Raw genomic sequence first — 18,576 nt, 5'->3', positions numbered from 1 at the left:
ACTAAGGTGTGTGCCACCGTGCCCAGCTAATTTTTAAAATTTTTGCAGAGACGGGCTCTCACTTTGTTGCCCAGGCTGGTCTCCCGTTTCAGCCTCTCAGAGCTCTGGGATTACAGGCGTGGGCCTGAGAACATGAGTTTAACGTTCTCAGGTTTTCTTGTCTGGATTCTTCTTGGATATTTAACAACAATTCACAGACAGGTCCAGCAGCCTCCATCTGTTGCCGGGATACCCACAGCCTTCCAGCCAGGCTCCTGCCAGCCCCCGGGGGTCCTGGACCAGAATGTCAGCACTGCCTCTGGGGGTGGACTCCCCTGGGTGTCCTGCACCTGCGCCCCCATTCAGGGAGTTCGGGGGCGGGGGTGGGCAGGCTCCACTCCATGCTTCCGTCAAATAGGGCGAGTGCAGAAAAAGGGTCCATGGTCGGACCCATCTGTCCCTGCACTACTTAAGGAGCAGAGATCTCAAACAACCTCGTTTTTAGAGTTTAGACAGTATGTAGTTCTTTTTACTAAACTACATAATCGTTAACTAATCCATTTCAAGAAACTTAAGAACGGACAGGCAGGGACTTCGGACTCTGACCTTGCCCGGTGGCACCTGTCACCTGGAGGAAAAGCTTCCTCACTGAGATGGAAGAGAGCAGCCCGGGGCCCAGCCGTGTGGCCCCCCAGCCGCTGCTGACCCAGCTTTCCTGGGTCAGGGAGGCAGGCCCATGAGGCCGCCCTGGGGGCTGGGAAGCAGCCCAGGTCTATTTCTTGTACTCTGCCTGGTAATTGAAACATAAAGCCTGGGGCTGGGTACAGCAGCTCACATTCGTAATCCTGGTGCTTTGGGAGGCCAAGGTAGGAGGATTGCTTGAGTCCAGGAGTTCAAGACCAGCCTGGGAAACAGTGAGACCCAGTCTCTGTGTCTTTAAAAAAAAAAAAAGGCATAAAACCGGTTTTTTTGTTTGTTTGTTTGTTTGTTTAAAGGCAGGCACTTCCCATTTGTTGCCTCCTGAAGTTGTCTTTTTGATTTCTCCTCAAGTTCTATTTGATGAAGAACAAAGTTCTTCCTCAAGTATCCATTGGAGAATAAATGCCAGATATGAAAGTCTGGAAGTTCATTAATAATTTTTCATAGAAGTCCAAAGAGCCTCCATTGAGAGGCTTGGCACCTGCTGTACCAAATGCAGCACGGCTGCTGGCACCAGAAACTTTTCTAGACACCAGGATGCTGAGCTCCAAGTAGCGTCTTCTGGGCTCCCATGGAAAAGAAGGAGGCATCCTGGGTCCTTTCATTCACTGGTCACACGCTTCCTGGGCATAAGCACAGCAGGCCCGGGCCAGCATGGAGGCACAGAGGCCATGGAGACATCAAGAGGCTCACGTCAAATGTTTCTTTCCATCTGAGCCTTCCTGCCTGAAGTCCCGCGATATGAGAGCTTTCCTTACCCCACGAGGAGGGGAAGGCCCCCCTGTCTGGGGGAGCTCATCAGTGGTGGAACCCTGGCTATGGATCTTGGTTCAAGCCAGCTGGACCAAGGGCAGCGTAAGTGACCAATAAGAACACAGGGAAAATTCTGGAAGTGGACCTCCTTTCCCCTATCTATACACACACATTATGAGGCTCAAGAAGGCCCCTGGCCTAAGTCGTGGGAGTCACAGGAAAAGGGATTTGTGAGCCTCTGTTTCCTCTGCCCCTCCCTCAATATGAAAGACCATTGCCTCAAAGGAGCAGGAAAAATCACTTAGCTGTATTTTGCTCCACAAATACCCAATTTCTCTATTTTCAGGGGCTCACAGAGCTCAGAGCAGGGACGATGGTTGCATGGGTGCTGGGTGAATGCAAGTGGAAGGGGGAGAGGGACCCCGAGTGAGAGAGCAGGCTTTTCTCCAGTGGAGATGAAAGCTGTCCCCGTTCATTAACAGCTTAGGTGCCGAGCTCCAGTCTTTAAGATCTGGAGATAGGAGGATGGGGAGAGAATGCATTTGTTTTATGCTTTTAAAATTTCTAAGTACATTTTAGGAATCTAAATTGGTTTTGGCTTTTTACTCTTTTTCTTTTTTTTTTTTTTCATCTTTCTGCTGCCTGGGAGCCCCATCACAGTCCCCAATCTGTTGTGACTCTTCCCCAGCCCACGGTTTCAGTTCCACCTTTTTTTCCCCTCTCTCTCTGGATGGTATTCCAAAGCCACGTTGGCTTAGAAAATTTCTAAAAATAAAAAAGACACACCAAGTGTTCACTTGCAAAATCACAACCTGGGGAGGAGATTCGGAAATAGTCAAAGCACGGAAGCCTCGTGTTTCCGGAGCCCTTGAAGGCACGCCAGGGCAGGCGCCGCTCCGGCACACGCGGGGCAGGTCAGATGGCACGCAGCTCACAGCCAGGTACGTGGGAGTGTGCGGAGAAAATCATCTCATCCTTCATCCACACAAGAAGCAGGGTGGGAACAATTGGAATTTGACATAGAATTTGGGAAAAAAATACCCCATATCCAGTCAGAAAGAGCAATTCAGTTTATTTTACCCAAAAGTGCAATAAGATCTTTTCACATTCAGGAAATGACATGAAAATTACAGAATTTTACCTGAGAGATGATTCTACCTTCATAATATTTTGGTAGTTCACTTCATAACCATAAATTATATCTGTTCTCTACGTATTGTTCTTCTACACTCTCTGCTTGAGAGGCAGCAAACTGTCTGCTGCATGGAACTGAAATTGAGGCTGTGTGTGAGATCACGTGTAATAAATACCAAATGGAAAATAAGAGGCTAGTGGGGAAAGAACTCCAGAACAAAAACATAGGAAAGGAACAGAGGAGGGAGGAGAAGAGAAAACAAGAACTAGGGAGATAATACTTGAGTTAGCAAATGGAGATGATTTTTTGTTTGTTTTATTTTATTTATTTATTTTTGAGAGGCAGTCTGTCTCTGTCACCCAGGCTGGAGTGCAATGGCGTGATCTCAGCTCACTGCAACCTCCGCCTCCTGGATTCAAGCGATTCTCCTGCCTCAGCCTCCCGAATAGCTGGGATTACAGGCCTGCGCCACCATGCCTGGCTAATTTTTGTATGTTTAGTAGAGATGGGGTTTCGCCATGTTGGCTGGGCTGGTCTCAAACTCCTGACCTCAGGTGATCCTCCCGCCTCGGCCTCCCAAAGTGTTGGGATTACAGGCATAAGCCACTGTGCCCAGCCTGTTTGGTTTTATTTTTAATTGCTGGTTGCATCCTGTTTGATAAATAAGATGCGTGACAGGTAAAAAATGAAACTTATTTTGCAATCTGTAGACGTATCAATTTCATGACTCTGGGATTTCAGAAGTTGAGTCACTGGTGTTTATAATCTACTGAAATGGAGTGAAATACATTACTGTGGATGCCTGACCTCGCCGCATGCCAAACGCCTCCTCGTGAAAGAGAATGCTGTTCCAGGTCATTAGCGAGGAGAGGAAATCAGTTTGGGGCTGAACAAGGAAGACTTGCTGGAGAAGGAAAACTGAAAGAGATCTGGATTCTTGTCTACAACCCTCAGCAACAACATGGTCACCAGTATTTATTGATTCCTTACTATAGGAATCAATAATCATTAATACATCAGTAATCAATAAATAGATCCAATAAGCAGTAAATACATCCATCCAATAAATACATCCAGGCATTTGATGTATGCCATCTCACTTAATTTTCATACCAACCCTGCAACTAAGCATTATAATCTCCATTTTACAGACAAAGCTGAGGCTTCATAGTGGCCAAGTAACTCATCCCAGGTCGCAGAGTGTGAAGTACGTTGCTGGGATTCAACTCCAGGCACCTGACTGGCGCTTTCAGAGCCCTTGGACACTGAGTTAGAGTCAAAGACCCTGAGAAAGCATAGAGCAACCAGGAAAGGGCTGTAGTTTTAGATATGTAACCTAGTGATGAGAATAAAGGCCCACTGAATCTTTCTGGAAACGGGGTCTGTTTCAGGCAGCTTCAGGGATTCAGAGAATCAATAGAAAGTGATTGGAAGGATAAGAGAAATTCAGATGCATGCCTGAGTTCTCTCATGAAGGACTGATTTCTAAGGAAGGACTCACAAACTTGAATTTTCAATGCAAAGCTCCCCCACTCCCTGTGAGACATACCTTGGTTGTTGTTTCTAGAATGATTTCTTTGTGCAGAAGTTCAACCACCATTTTCACATGGCCTTCCTTAGAGGCCAGATGCAAGCCATTCAACCCATTCTGTAAAGAGCAGAGAGGCGGGAACGGGATGGTTAGTCAAATGGTGCATTCTGCAGGTCCCAGTGGGGGCCCAGGCCCCTTCCCAGCCCTGAGGTGTTCACAGCACTGGAGGGAAGGAGTGGAGGGTGTCTAGGGGTTGAAAAGGGCACAGGGCAGGGCCACCCAGCCTCCCCTTCACGCCTCAGGTCACAGCAGAGCAGAGGTAGAAAGGAAGGGCAAGAACTGGCCCACCACTCCCAGATGGGAATTGCGCAGGAAGCTTTCACAAGACCCATGGTGACCTTGAATTTCAGGTTGAGGCCAGGCTTTAGGCAGCCCACTTAATTAAAATGATGTAGCTTCAACTCCTGGTTAATTTTCACAGCAGTGACCAAGAAAAGCAAAGTGGTAACACCAGTGCATCCTAAACGCTTGTAGAAATAGACATATGTTTGATAAGATGTTAAACTTTGAAGCAAGCTCATATGAGAAATGAATACCACCAACCACCCAGCTGTAAGATTTCCTCAATAGAAAAATCAGTATTAAAATAGCCCCTTTGGCCCAGTACAGTAGCTCATGCCTATAGCCCCAGCACTTTGGGAGGCTGAAGCAGCCTGGTTGCTTGAGCCCAGGATTTTGAGACCAGCCTGGGCAACGTGGTAAAACCCTATCTCTACAAAAAAAAAAAAAAAAAAAAAAAAAACCCACAGAAGTAGCCAGGTGTGGTGGTGTGTTCCTATAGTTCCAGCTACTCAGCGGGCTGAGGTGGGAGAATCACCTGAGCCCGGGAGTTTGAGGCTACAGTGAGCTGAGATCCTGCTACTGCCCTCCAGCCTGGGTGACAGGGCCAGACCCTGTCTCAAAAATAAAAATAAATATAAAACATAAAATAGCCCCTTTGCCATCCCATAATTTCAAAGGTGACCAAAGAAGCCTGGCTGACAGTTAAGCTTTAGGCAAAGCAAAAACAAACAAACAAACAAAAACATTTTCCCTGCCCAACCCTTAGCCCACAAGAGCAGAACCAATTAAAATTTAACCAATTAAAGTTCCAACTGCATTTGGTGAAGCTGCCACTGTGCTTTATGGAAGGCAGCCAAGCTCAAGTTTTATGTATCACTCTCATGCTTCCTGCTCTTCTGATCCTTGCCCTGAAAGGTCTTGAAACTTTCTGGCAAAAGCTGACATCAAGGAGTGCTACTCGGAGCCACAAATAAGTCTGACAACATGAAGGAGCAAAATATCAATTCCAACAGATGAGTTGATCTTGGCTCCGTATAGAAAATGATTTTAGTCAGTGAGCAAACTCCACCCCCCGCTTTTTTATTTTGTTCCTGTCCTCCTCCTTCCCCACTAGCAATTTTCCCCTCCTCTCCTGTTCCTCCTCCTCCTCCTGGCCTCCCGTTTTGATTAATTCTGTTCTATCTTGTTCCTTTCCAGGGGAGGCCTCAGAGCCACTGCAGGCTCCAGCTCATGAAATAGATCCTCGCCACCTAGACAGAGGGCTTGGTTTCTGCAGGTATGATGTGTGGGGTCCCTGACTCACATGTCCCCAAATATCTCCGCAGCCCCACCCTGCGTTCCTCAAATTCCAGCTCTCCCACTGTGTCAGGGCATCATTTTCAGGAGGTTCTTGTTCAAACACAAGTATTCTACATGGGAATGGGAGTGCATTAGCCCATTCACAGATTAGGCAAATTGCTTTGCCATAACTAGCAGAGGAAAGTCACCCAAAGTCATGATAGGAGAATGGAAGGGGTCCAGTGCTTCTTTTATGTGGGGGCCTTGGACAGAGGAAATATAACAGGTGCCTTGGATGTTAGAGAAATGAGAGGGGGCTGCAAAGGGAACATTAACTATCTCCTATGTAGGTCAGGGCAGCCCTACACCCCCGCCTATCAGCACAGCCAGCCTTGCCAGGGTGTGTGTGTAGGGGAGAGAGGGTGGTTCACCAAATATTTCCTCATGCAAATGCCTGAAAATGACCACTGGCCATTAGATTTCCTCCTCTTGCAGATTTTGCACACCATTCACTGAAGGGTCCAAAGCTGTGTGGATTCTTCTCACCCGGTGTGAATGAGTTTATCAGAGAAAGCTAGGTCAGAGCCATTCTGGGTAATAGAGAGGGAGAAAGTGCTTGAGGGCCAAATGGGAATCCAGGAGAAGGGGAGAGAGCACTGGGCAGGCAGAAACCAGTTCCCCTCCCCTCGATTTGCAAGAAAAATTCACTGCAAAGCAATTTGTTGAGTGACCAGTGCGCTGGTAGCCCGGAGTCATTCTTGCTTCTGCCATCTTGCAACTCTTTTCTGGGGTGGGTGGGCAGGAAGGAGTCCCTGCTCCTTCTCAGAGCAGGGTGAGCTTTTTCAGGCAGCACACAGCATTTCTGCAAGCGCTCTTCCAACCCAGCGACAACCTTATCAAGAAGCTTCCTGGTGCTGACAGCGGATGCCCTGTGATTGCTTGGGAACTGGGGTGGTGTTTGTGGCTGTGGGCGCGGCTGGAGTGACAGTCCGGCAGCTGCCGCGGGCTGCTTACTGCGGGAAGCTGACTCGCAGCGGCAGCCAGCCTTGACTCAGTGCTGACGGCTGGGGTTTTAGTGTTTACTTGGGCAGCACAGTCGCTCTGATGAGCATTTGTGGGTCCTGAATGCATCAAAGCCGCAAAACCAGCAAGCCTGGAAAGAAAATAGCTAATGCTTGCTGCTAATGCTCTGGGCCGGCCGGCCCCTGCTCTTTGAGGCCAATGTCAGGATTTCAATCTGGAGGCATTCTAGATATACTGTCTGACCAGAGAATGCAGGACTCAAAAGGGATATTAGAGGTCCCTGAACTCCACCCTTTCATCTGCAGCTGAGGAAGTTGAGGCCCAGAGTAGTCAAATGATTGGCAGAGGCCACACAGCCTCTCCAGGGCACACCCACACACAGGACCAACCTGGAATTCCCAGGAAAAAAGAGTTTTGGTTTTCTTCCCCCTAAAAACTACTGTGATAACTGGCTGGGCACGGTGGCTCACATCTGTAATCCCAGAACTTTGGGAACCGAAGCAGCTGGATCACTTGAGGGCAGGAGTTCGAGACCAGCCTGGCCAGCATGGAGAAACTCTGTCTCTACTAAAAATACAACAATTAGCAAGACGTGGTGACACACGTCTGTAGTCCCAGCTACTCAAGAGGCTGAGACAGGAGAACTGTTTGAACCTGGGAGGCCAAGGTTGCAGCGAGCAGAGATCACACCACTGAATTCCAGCCTGGGTGACTGAGAGAGACTCTGTCTCAAAAAACCAAAACAAAACCCCAAACGACTGTGTTTCTTTTTATCAGATGATGAAAGCATATCTTCCCTTTTCTGGTCTCCATGAAGTTTAGAGCTAACGAATGGATGTGACCTCGGCAATTGATCTCTAGGATTTTATTCATCGCCCTGATCTGCAGAAAATCCCCTTTCTTCCCTTCCTGGGTCCTGCGCTTCCCTCGCAAAGGGCAGAGAGTAAGGACCCTTGCCACGAAAGGGGCCTCCTGAGTAGGCCCGCCTCTCGCAGAGCTGCACTCTCCCTCCATCCCAGATACTGGCTCAGTGACCTCCATCTTCTTTATGATTTTTGAAAAATGTTTTCTCACTTTAGTGTAAATTTGTCTTTAACATAGTCACCCTAAATCACTTCCCAGTCTATTACTATGGGGATCTGAATCCACTGTTCTCAGCAGGGCCACTGAATCAAACCCCATTGGGCACAGTTCATGAGAGAGATGCAAGATGGCCTGGGAATGCAATGCCTGTAAAAACCACATGGGGACGGGACTGCAGAAGCACTCGTCTCAAACACAGGTGTGAGCACTGTTGCCATCAAACGCTGAGCAATTACTTAACCCAACTCAACAAATATTTATTGAGAATCTAGTCTGTGTCTAGCCCTGTGCTAGAAATGAATCAAACACAAACTGTTTCCCTTGAAGAACTCAGTTTTGTAGGGAGCACAGATGCATTAAAAAAAAAAACGCAAAATCATGTGAAAAAGGTCCCAAACAGCATGTAAAGGGGTAGAGGTGGCACAGAGGAGAAAGGAGTTGCTCTGTCAAGAAGGCCCAGAAAGCTTCACAGAGGCCTTTTCAAGGCAGAGGAGCCCACCTGCACAAAGACAGGGTTGCAAGTTCATTAACAACAACAGGATGAGAAGCGTGTCTGAGTTTAGATTCTAAACCCATAAGCTAAAATATGCTACCAGCTCTCTCAGCAAGTAACCTCCTCTTCCTTTCCCAAAGCATTTGGATACAAGAGATGCACAAACATCCAGACCCCAGCAGCACCTCTCCTCCAGCAACTGGTCTTAGTAGGTAGATGGCTGCGTCTACCTACCTAAGGGGTGGTGACAGCCACAAGTCACCACCATCTAGCAGCGGAAGTTGCTGAACATCTGAAAATGAACCTCCTGCACACACACACAAAGGAGCTTGTACAGCTGTCTTATTAAATGTATAACTAGTTTATACAGGAGACCACTTCTGATATCCAAAAGAGCATTTCGTGGATAAGTACCATATCTAATACTTCCTTTTTCTTTAAGCAGATTTTTCATTGCTCAAATGAGAAGGAGGAGGAGGAGTGCAAATTATGTGAGCTATTTGTTCTTAGCTGTAACTATGGACAGAGATGAACTGTAATTTACCACCTCTTCAAAACTGAGAATCATGTTTTACTTTAGCTAAATCAAGTTTAAGTTAGCTTGGTTGCTAAAAGGCAGCTTGCTGAGACTTGCTTTGAATCTTTTTGGTGACTCCCTCTCACCTTCACAGCCACTTTTCTTGAAGCCAAACGGCAGACAGGCTGTTAAAGGGGTTTGGGGGTGTGGATAAATCACACATTTCTTCCCTCAAATAACAGGGTGTAGAAGATAAGCAAGAAGGAAGTGGAAGGATATAAGAGTAAATGATTTCACTAAATTAGAAGCTGGGGAGAAAAGCAATAACAGCTTGTGGCCATTTTTTAACCATATGGCTTTTCCTGGAGGAAAACACCAGTTCACTAGAGTCCTTTTCCTACAGATACTGCCTCCCGGAGCTCCAATTACATGTGTTTTAGACCAGCTGATGTTGTCCCATAGCTCTTGGCTGCTCTGTTTTGGTTTGTTTTTTCCCCCTTTTCTCTCTTTTGTTTCAATTTGAATTATTTCTATTGACTTATCTTCAAGTTCTTTGATTCTCTCCTTAGCTATGTCCAGTCTACTGATGAACCTGTTGAAGAAATTCTTCATTTCTGAGAAAGTGTCTTTTGCTTTCAGCATTTCATTGGACTTTTTCTTATAGTTTCCATCTCTCTGCCGAAATTTTCCATCTACTCATGAATGTTACCCGCTTTTCCCACTAGATCCTTTAACATATTAATCATAGTTATTTTAAAGTCTATCTAATACTTCCAACATCCAACATTGTGGTCATCTCTAGGTCTGATTCTGTTTATTGCTTTGTCTCTTGAAAATAGTTCATTGGTTTTTTTCTTTCTTTTTTTTTTTTTTGGTGTGTGATAATTTTTGGTTGAGTGTCAGACATCAAGCATAGAAGAGCAGTAGAGACTGAGGTAAATAGTTTTTATGGCTGGAAATGAACATGCCTCTTCTTCTGTGAAGTTGTCAGCATGGAGGTGGGAAAGCTGAGTCAATCTTAGGGGTTGACCTGAGTTTGAGTTTTGTTGTTACTTTCAGTGCACCACAGCCTTCACATTCTTATAAAGGTAGACTGTGGTTATCTTGAACTTTGAGTTGGAGATGGGGTGCCAGGGTTTTTTTGTGTGAGTGTTCCTGACTTCCCTCAACTTCCAGCCATCCTGCATGCCTGGGCCTTAAATGCAGTCTTTCTCCATGCTCCTACTCTTCTCCCAGCAGTGGCCTGCTCTTGCTTATTATAACATGTTAGGCTGGTAGTAATGAGCATGTTCTCTTTTGTTGTGCTCCAGCTTCAGTGTTAGGCAGGCTCTGTACATCTGGCCCTCCAAGGTGGGATTTCTCTTCCATGTTTAGCAATCCTTCCCCCTTCTCTGTGGCAGCAAAACCTGTCTCACTTGCATTGGTCTTGGGTGTGAGTTTCTTGTTCCTCCCCCAGCAGTAGCCGACCCCTACTTATTTTTGTGTGTGTTTGTTTTGATTTTTGATTTTTTTTTTTTTTTTTTTTTGAGATGGAGTTTCACTCTTGTTGCCCAGGCTGGAGTGCAGTGGCATGATCTTGGTTCATTGTAACCTCCACCTCCCAAGTTTAAGCAATTCTCCTGCCTCAGCCTCCCAAGTAGCTGGGATTACAGGTGTCTGCCACCACGCCTGGCTAATTTGTTGTATTTTTAGTAGAGATGGGGTTTCACCATATTGGCCAGACTGGTCTCGAACTCCTGAACTTAGGTGGTCTACCCGTCTCGGCCTCCTAAAGTGCTGGGATTACAGGCGTGAGCCACCACGTCCAGCTGCCTGCTTGTTATTGGTGTAGAATCCCGGGCCCAACACAATCTCCAGCCCCTCCCCTAGGAGTCCCAAGGTGGCTGCTCCTACCTTCCCTGCAGCAGCAAGTTGTTGGCAGGAATGTTTCCTACCCTTCCCCTGGCTGAGGCAGTTTGTTTCTATTCCTCCTCTAGGTGAATGGTCTAAGGATTGGTGTATCTCTATATGCGTGCACTCTATATACACATTCATGTAATCACTACCCCTCAGTGTCTACTTCAAATTAAGGTTCCTGAGTTGGGGGTGCAGTGAGTGCTGGATAAGCCAGCTCAGGCCTGTGGGGCTGACACACGGATCTTTGCTCGACCATGTCCCCTGGGATACAGGTGCAAACCAGGCCCAACTGGCAGATCTGTGGGCTTCAGCCTGGGGCCAGGCACTGCCTCCCACACCCGGACAGCACTGGGTTAACAGGCCTGCTCTTACAGGTAGGCTGGGCTGGCTCCTGGCCATGCAGGGATCTCTGGTCCCCAGGACGGGGACAGGGCAGGTGAGGATGCTGGGTGGGTGGGGAACAGCAATTGCCTTGTTCACCTCATGCACCCCCAGGGACCTGGAAGTCCCATTTACAGATGGGTGGGGCTTCCAGCCCACTCCACCCAGAACTGGGCTTCCCTCCTCTCAGAGTGTCCCATAGGAGTGGGGTACGGGAGGCCTGTTTTATTCTCAGAATAAATGTTACCACAATTTCAAAAATAAAAATAAAGGTGAGAGGGTCTGTTTTTGCTTCACACGAGGGAAAGATCTGGAGAAGCAGTGAAAGCTTCATGTCCGTTCCTCCCTCCACCCCTGCCTGAATAGCCAAGGGTCACCTCCTGCACACCTGGCTGCTGAGGGGGCCTCATCTGGCTCCTGACATATCCCAATACTTCTCATGGGGGGCCCATGGAGAAAAGCCTGTTCCAGACACACCAGCCGACACTTGGCCTTCAAGAACTTTTAAGATTTTGGTGGCTGGGTGTGGTGGCTTGTAATCCCAGCACTTTGGGAGGCTGAGGTGGGAGGATCCCTTGAGCCCAGCAGTTCAAGGCTGCAGTGAGCTATGGTTGCACCATTGCTCTTGAGCCCGAGTGGTGGAGTGAGACCTTATCTGAAAAAAAAAAAAAAAAAAAAAAAAAGATTTTGGCTTGTATGGTGAACACCACTCTTTCCCGACCTCTGCCAAAGCTGAAGTGATTTATGTGGCCTGCTTCTTAGAGAGCCTGGCTTCTGTTTTAATTTCTGTTTACTCGGCTGCCTTACTGCCTCAGGCAGGCATGAGATGGGTTCAGGAAAAAATGACCGTTTTGTAGATTATCGAGCTTTTTCTCATCGTCAGGGTAGGAGCCATGCTCTCTGCAGCCTTCTGCATCCTACATACTCCCTGTACTGAGCCCTTAAGGCCAGCTGGCCCCCTATGATCTCTTTCCAAATGGTCCTAACACAGCAGATAACCTTTTAAGGCTCTTTTTGGCAAAAACCTTCATGCCAAGCACACACACCTGGAGTTGTGCGTCTGCCTTTGCTCTTTTTCAGGTGAGATGTCAATTGACAGAATTGTTCTGAAAAGGGATCTGTGTGATGGGCGGGGAAGGAGACCTCAGCTGGCTATGTTTCTTTTAACATTTTTACAAAGAAGAAAAAAGTCACATTCAGCCTGATTGATTCGATTTGGAGTATTTTCTTGCACCAACTGTGAGAAATTCCATTGGCAAGATACACAATTCCAGACATTTGTTCTCATTAAATGATTCCTCTGTTTAGCTCTTCTGATTGCCCCAATTGCACTAATTGATTTCCAAGTGTATGAATACAGGAGACACAGGGAATTTAACTCTGCCTGTCAAGAGAAGGGGAACGGTTTGAAACAGAAAGGCCTTGGTGTCTCTGCAAAACTGCAAGAACATCTCAAAAGCAAATGCCTACATTCCCATGAGGATACACAGCCCTCACACGTCCTTTCCACACAGCTGTTTATTTCACCTGTGCACAAGGCTGGCCCTGTCTCTATGGAGCAGGCAGCTTCAGCTGTGTCCTGTGACTGAGGACCTCCCCACCCCACACCTCCTGAAACTCACTGCTCAGACCCCCACTCCCTTTCTTTGAGCTGTATTTCTGGAGAACCTAGGAAACATGTTCATATAACACTCGGGAAACACAACGTTTGCATCCATCAACAGCTACTATCCAATGATTGGTCGAGCCAGGCCCAGAGGCAAGGAAGCACTGGCCAGGGGAAGATGTTATGGGGATGGAAGGCACTGCAGTCCTGGAAAAAACAGGCCCAATAGCAGTGGCAGAGACACCAAGGAGTCTGAGGACCCCAGAGTAAATAAAATGAAAGGTGAGAAAAGAAATGCCTAGATGCTTTTACATTTACCCATGCAGGCAGTAAAGATCCGGTCAGAAGATCTTGCTTGTGATAAGGAGGAAGCTGTCTACATAGTGGATGTTTCTATTTAATGTCCTAGGTTAGTGGGATATATTTCATATCCCAGTTTCCTATTCAATCTGGATTCTCTGTTGAGTTCGCTATAAACAAGCAAGTGTTATACTCGATGTCACAGAAGCTTAATTCCCCAAATAGCAACCAACCTGTACGTGTGTTACCTCTCACTTTGCTCTATTATTGGTCCTTGTTTGTGGAGTGAGACCACAACAGAATATATTATATTTGCAGGTCTGCAGGTCTGCAGCCCTGCAGCCGAGTAGGAGAGAAGAGCCTAAACTGGAGTTACAGAGAGGAAAAGAAGGACTGGAGTGACTGCCATTCTTACTCCAAATTCTCAAACTGATGAGAATGAAAGAAAGAGTAGGGAAGAAAGCAATGCAAAGACTATGGAGCCACAGGAAACAGAGCGGATGATGGGAAGGGAAGGAGTGACAGCACGATGGTTTGGCTGGAAGAGGAAATGAATTGAGACACATTTAAAAAATTACTAGAGCTATATAAGTTTTGATTTCTTTCCTCAAATTGCCTACATCAAAATTTCAACCAAAACAGAAAGGAAATCAAAGCTGAAGGGGTGCTTTCCCATCTTCCCTTGTCATCCTTCTCCCTCCCTCCCCACCCAGCCGGGAGTGATATCGGCCTTATAGGGCAGTGAGCAGAGAGGTGCCCTGCAGGGCGTGGGCAGCAGCGTGTCTGGGGTCTGAGAAAGAGGACAGCTAATGGAGTGGTTGGGAGGTTGTCACACTGAGCAAACAAGTCAGTGAATACGTTAAGGAGGATGGGCATCAGTGGCATTCAGGCCTCCCGCTGTCTGAAGGACTGTACAAACATGGGGAAAGGAAAGGCTAGAAAGAATTCTGAGCACTGGGCTGGAATCGAAAAAATATTGGCGTGATCTCATTGATTCGTAAAATATATATACATAGACAGCTGTAGATGTAGTTAACAGACTCGTGTATGCACACATGCATGCACACAGACGTATGACAACCCGGAGCAACTGGCACACTGGGGACCGGACCCTGGTGTCTAAGTGCTGTCTCCACTAATAGGAACCAGGGATCTTTGGAGAAGCGCTGAGCCAGGGCTGGGGCAGGGCAAGTACAAAATGAGCCTGGGGCACCTTGTGCCAGAAAGTAGGAAAATGCTCAAGGAATGAGGAGGACATGTCAAAGGATGAAGAAGCCAACTGATGGGAAGGACTCCTATTGGCCCAGCTTAGACTTGACCATTAAAATAAGTCATCGGAGTATCAGGTTGAAACCCATCAAATGGAAGATGGATCCATGAGTCCAAACAGGTTTACACAAATAAAGAAAAAATAAATGAATGGGGAGAAGAAAAAGCTTATCCTTTAGTAGAACGCCAGCTAAAAACTGTAGAAGACATGATGGAAATGGGGAATCACTCTCTGGAGCCACCATAGCAGCAGCTGATACAGGCAGATGTCATCAATGGGCTCCCATCAGTGGATCCCTTTAGACTGAAATATATCCCTCCCCCAACACAATACTGATCAATTACAAAGGGAAAATCAGTGAACTTACAGTAGAAAAATGTGGCTGACACCAATTTTACTGGGTGATCAAGATTAACATCCCCAGGAGTGGGGAGGGAGCATGATTTCTATGGTATTCCTGTCAAGCATGGCCATATGGCCATGAGGCAGCATCAGACAGACAGCAGAGGTTCAAACTACAGCATGGAAACAGTCAAACATAGGAGAAATGGGCATGCTGAGGGCCTATTCCAGATGGAAGGAGGCTGATGAAACGTGACAACTAAATGCTAAATATCTTCCTGGAGAGATTTCTGAAACAGAGAGAGACAGAAAAAGGTGGAGGGGAACAGAGGCAGTGAGAGAAAACAGACAGAGACAGAGAGACAGAAAAAGAAAGGAAAGGAGGGAGGGGAGCAGGAAAGTGAGGTGAGGGAGAAAGAGGAAGAGGAAGGGGTGGGGAGATGTGAGGGAAGGAGGCACAGAGAGAGGGCTAAATTGTTGGGACAGTTGGCAAAATCTTAATGGAATCTGTGGATTGGATGGTTGTGTTGCATCAATGTTGATTTCCAGATTGGCAGGCACGTGGGATGGATACATGGGAAAGTACCCTTACTTTTGGATGGTATACACTGGACTATCTGGGGATGTGCAGAATCATGTCACACGTCCTACATTATAGACAGATGGACAGGGACAGGAAGTGCAGGAGAACGGGCGTAGAGAATGCAGACACCAGAGACGCAGGAATTCTCTGTATGGTTCTTGTAACTTTTCTGTAGATTTGGAACTACTAAACAATTTTTTTAATGGGAGGTAAAGAGGAGTGGTGGTGAGCTGCAGAGGCTGTGCAGGAGAAGAGTGATGTTGTGGGGGTAATTCTGGGGTCTCAGTAGGGGACAGGTGGCCCACTGGGGCTTCTACACATTTGGGAATCACAGCCACTATGAAGTTATAATTACATCTATCTGTCCTGGTTTTTCTTTCTTTTTTTTTTTTTTTTTTTTTTTTTTTTTGAGATGGAGTCTTGCTCTGTCGCCCAGGCTGGAGTCCAGTGGTGCGATCTCGGCTCACTGCAAGCTCTGCCTCCCAGGTTCACGGCATTCTCCTGCCTTAGCCTCCCAAGTAGCTGGCACTACAGGCGCCCACCACCACGCCCAGCTATATTTTTGTACTTTTAGTAGAGACGGGGTTTCACCATGTTAGCCAGGATAGTCTCTATCTCCTGACCTCGTGATCTGCCCACCTCAGCCTCCCAAAGTGCTGGGATTACAGGCATGAGCCACTATGCCTGGCCGGTTTGTTTCTTTCTTGCTTTTAGAGATGGGGTCTTGCTATGTTTCCCAGGCTGGAGTACCATGGCTATTCACAGGGGAGATCACAGCTCACCACAACCTTGAACTTCTGGGCTCAGACGATCCTCCTGAGGAGCCGGGACTACAGGTGCAGGGCCATGCCTGGCTAATTTGTTTTTTAATGTTTAATTTCTAAATTATTTATTTATTCTGTAGGACAAGGTCTCACTATGTTGCTCAGGCTGGTCGTGAACTCCTGGGCTCAAACCATCCTCCCGCCTCATCCTTCTGAGTGGCTGTGCATCTGTCCTATTTGTAAAGGACCCGTGAGGCACGACCTTTACTGGAGTTGTGATATTATTCCAGGATGGAAACCCCAGAGTGCAATCAAACACGCTAAGAGAACATCCCTCAACCCACAGGGAAACCTGCTGATGGGGGCGACCGCTTCTGGAGGGCAGGCCTCTCGTTCTGTGGGGCCACACCACCTGCAGCCTGTTTCTAACCCAGATAGTTTATGGCTCCCCAGAGACCGCTTGGTGGGAAAGGTCTGCTAAAAATACATGATCGTGGAATCTAATGAATCAGAAGCCAGGCAGAGCTGAAGCAACTGCCATAACCATAGTAGAAAGTCACACCTGATCTCCTTTGCAAACCTGTCTCTTGCCTAGGGGCTGGAAAGACAGAATAAGGGAAGAAACTGAGAGGACAGCACAAACTCAGAGAGAGGTGGTGCAGATGGAAAGGGAGGCGACCGCCTCTGAGCATTTTCCCTGTTTGCTTTCTTGCAATCTAACTTTAGCCTTCCTGCCCAGGTAGCACTTAAGATTCACAGTTTGCTAGATACTCATGAGGAGGAAAAACACTCTAATCCTTTTCATTACCTTAAAGAAAAGGAATGCACAACGATTTTAGAGCTCTGCAAGGAAATGAATCAACCTCAGTTCACCTTCTTTCTACTCTGATTGTACAGAACTCGCAGCAGCCCTGTGCTCTGAGAAATCCTGTAGCTCAGCAGCACATCAACTGCAGAGGTTGATAGGCCCTTGGGAAGGTGGAGGAGGAAGTGTGAGCTTGAGTTAATGAGAGAATGGGACTCTGAAATGCAGCTCAGCAGCTAAGAATATCTCCTATGGACTAGAAAGAGCATCTATGCCCGAGATCTTGGTATTCTTTTTAAAAACAAAACAAAAAAAGACCCAGACCTTCAGAAGAAGGGCAGTGGGGTCAGGAGAAAAGAACCCTGGACTTCTAAAACTGTCCTTATATATGACCTCCCAGCCTTCAATTTATGCTGCTTTGCAATGACAAAACTGCTCTGAGCTTCTAGTTTCCTCTGAATTCCACAATTCCAAGAATAAGACAACGTAACAGCTTGCAGAAAACAGTTAAGCCATGTGTTTTGCATGTACAGAAAAAAATATGCCAAGATTCATATAAACTGTTAACAGTGGTTTCGGGGAACGTAAGAGAGTTAAAATCAGAGCCAAGGCTTGTCAAAACGGACAGAAAGGATTTACACCAAAGAAGTCACAGTAGAATGCAAACAATCGCGGCCAATTCTCATTCCTCCTCTAGTCTCATCACAACCATGGGATCTGCTTTCAGCATTTCCTCTAACAACCAGAGAGGCGAATCTTCCTCAAGGCCCAGACCCAGTGTCATTTTGACTGTGACTTTCCCTGTCCGCTCTCTTTGCCACACTGTACCCTATTTCCAGCCCCCTAAAAGTGGATTGCTTTCTTGGCCATGTTCCCATGGCCCTTGATAACTCTCTCAAGACCGTCATCACACAGAATTGCATTTATCTGTGCTTGTGTCTGTCTATCCCAAAGGCCTGAATTTTTTGAGATCCTGTGTTTTGCTCACCTTGGTAATCAGGTCCTAGCATGGAGCCTGGTGCATAAGAGTTTGCAGAATTGAATGCACTTTCATGGAACCACACACAAGCCTATCTTTTTTCTTAGTCTCTCAGCACTATGAAGATCACATCTGGTCTTCATATTCTAAATTCCTAGAGCAATGAAAGCATAAAGTGGAGTTTAGAGAGCGTGCTTTCCTTGCACTATGTTCCGATCATTCCTGAAGGTGCTAGTCACCCTTTGCCTAGTCCCCAGGATTCCACGGAATGTCGCTGCTGTGACTACAAATGAAGATTTTTATGTAACTGAACTGGTCAACTAGCTCTTCCTTGGTTGCAGAGGAAGGGAAAATGAAATCAGTCTGGGGCAGATCACCCAGAGCAATAACAGGCTTGCTGTGCAGTGTCAAATCCATCCTCTGAGTAAGTACAGAGGCTTGGGCTGGGCGTCTCAGTCCTGGGCTCTGAGGCTCTTCACCTCTCTGAGTCTCCCCAGCCTCCCTGGTCAAGCACCTGCTCTAAACAACTCTCAGGGTAATGTGAGCATTAATGGTGGAGCAGGCACAAGGTGCCAGGCATAGGGGCACCTAACTGCATATCTGGTTTAACTATTTAACACAGAACACTCATTTCCCAGGTGAGGGCTCCAGTGAAACATTTTCTCTTCCTCATCACTATTCCAGAGCTGCACCAAGGCAGCAAGTCTAAAGAAGCTTTAATACCACAACACCATCATATTAGGAAGGCTTTCTGTGTGTTTTGGGGGTGCAGGTAGGATCAGAGAGCTATGTAGTTTAATACATTTTTCTATGCTTG

At 46.9% G+C, this 18,576-nt stretch overlaps 2 protein-coding genes across 11 annotated transcripts in view; one reads left to right on the top strand and one right to left on the bottom strand.

Annotated features, from left to right (window-relative positions):
* POLB (DNA polymerase beta) overlaps window positions 1-18,576 on the top strand; it is a 679,334-nt gene that overhangs the window by 13,179 nt on the left and 647,579 nt on the right. The window lies entirely within an intron of this gene.
* ANK1 (ankyrin 1) overlaps window positions 1-18,576 on the bottom strand; it is a 246,193-nt gene that overhangs the window by 79,856 nt on the left and 147,761 nt on the right. For all 10 annotated transcript variants that reach the window (XM_050800354.1, XM_050800361.1, XM_050800356.1 and 7 more), the window contains exon 3: window positions 4,116-4,214. In XM_050800354.1, the coding sequence (XP_050656311.1) occupies window positions 4,116-4,214 (99 nt within the window). The remainder of the gene's footprint in view (window positions 1-4,115; window positions 4,215-18,576) is intronic.

This window comes from Macaca thibetana, chromosome 8, assembly GCF_024542745.1.
Source record: "Macaca thibetana thibetana isolate TM-01 chromosome 8, ASM2454274v1, whole genome shotgun sequence".
NCBI classification, from domain to species: Eukaryota; Metazoa; Chordata; class Mammalia; order Primates; family Cercopithecidae; genus Macaca; species Macaca thibetana.
The sequence above is the reverse complement of the archived record's forward strand: the minus strand, read 5'-3'. Positions and strand labels throughout refer to the sequence as shown.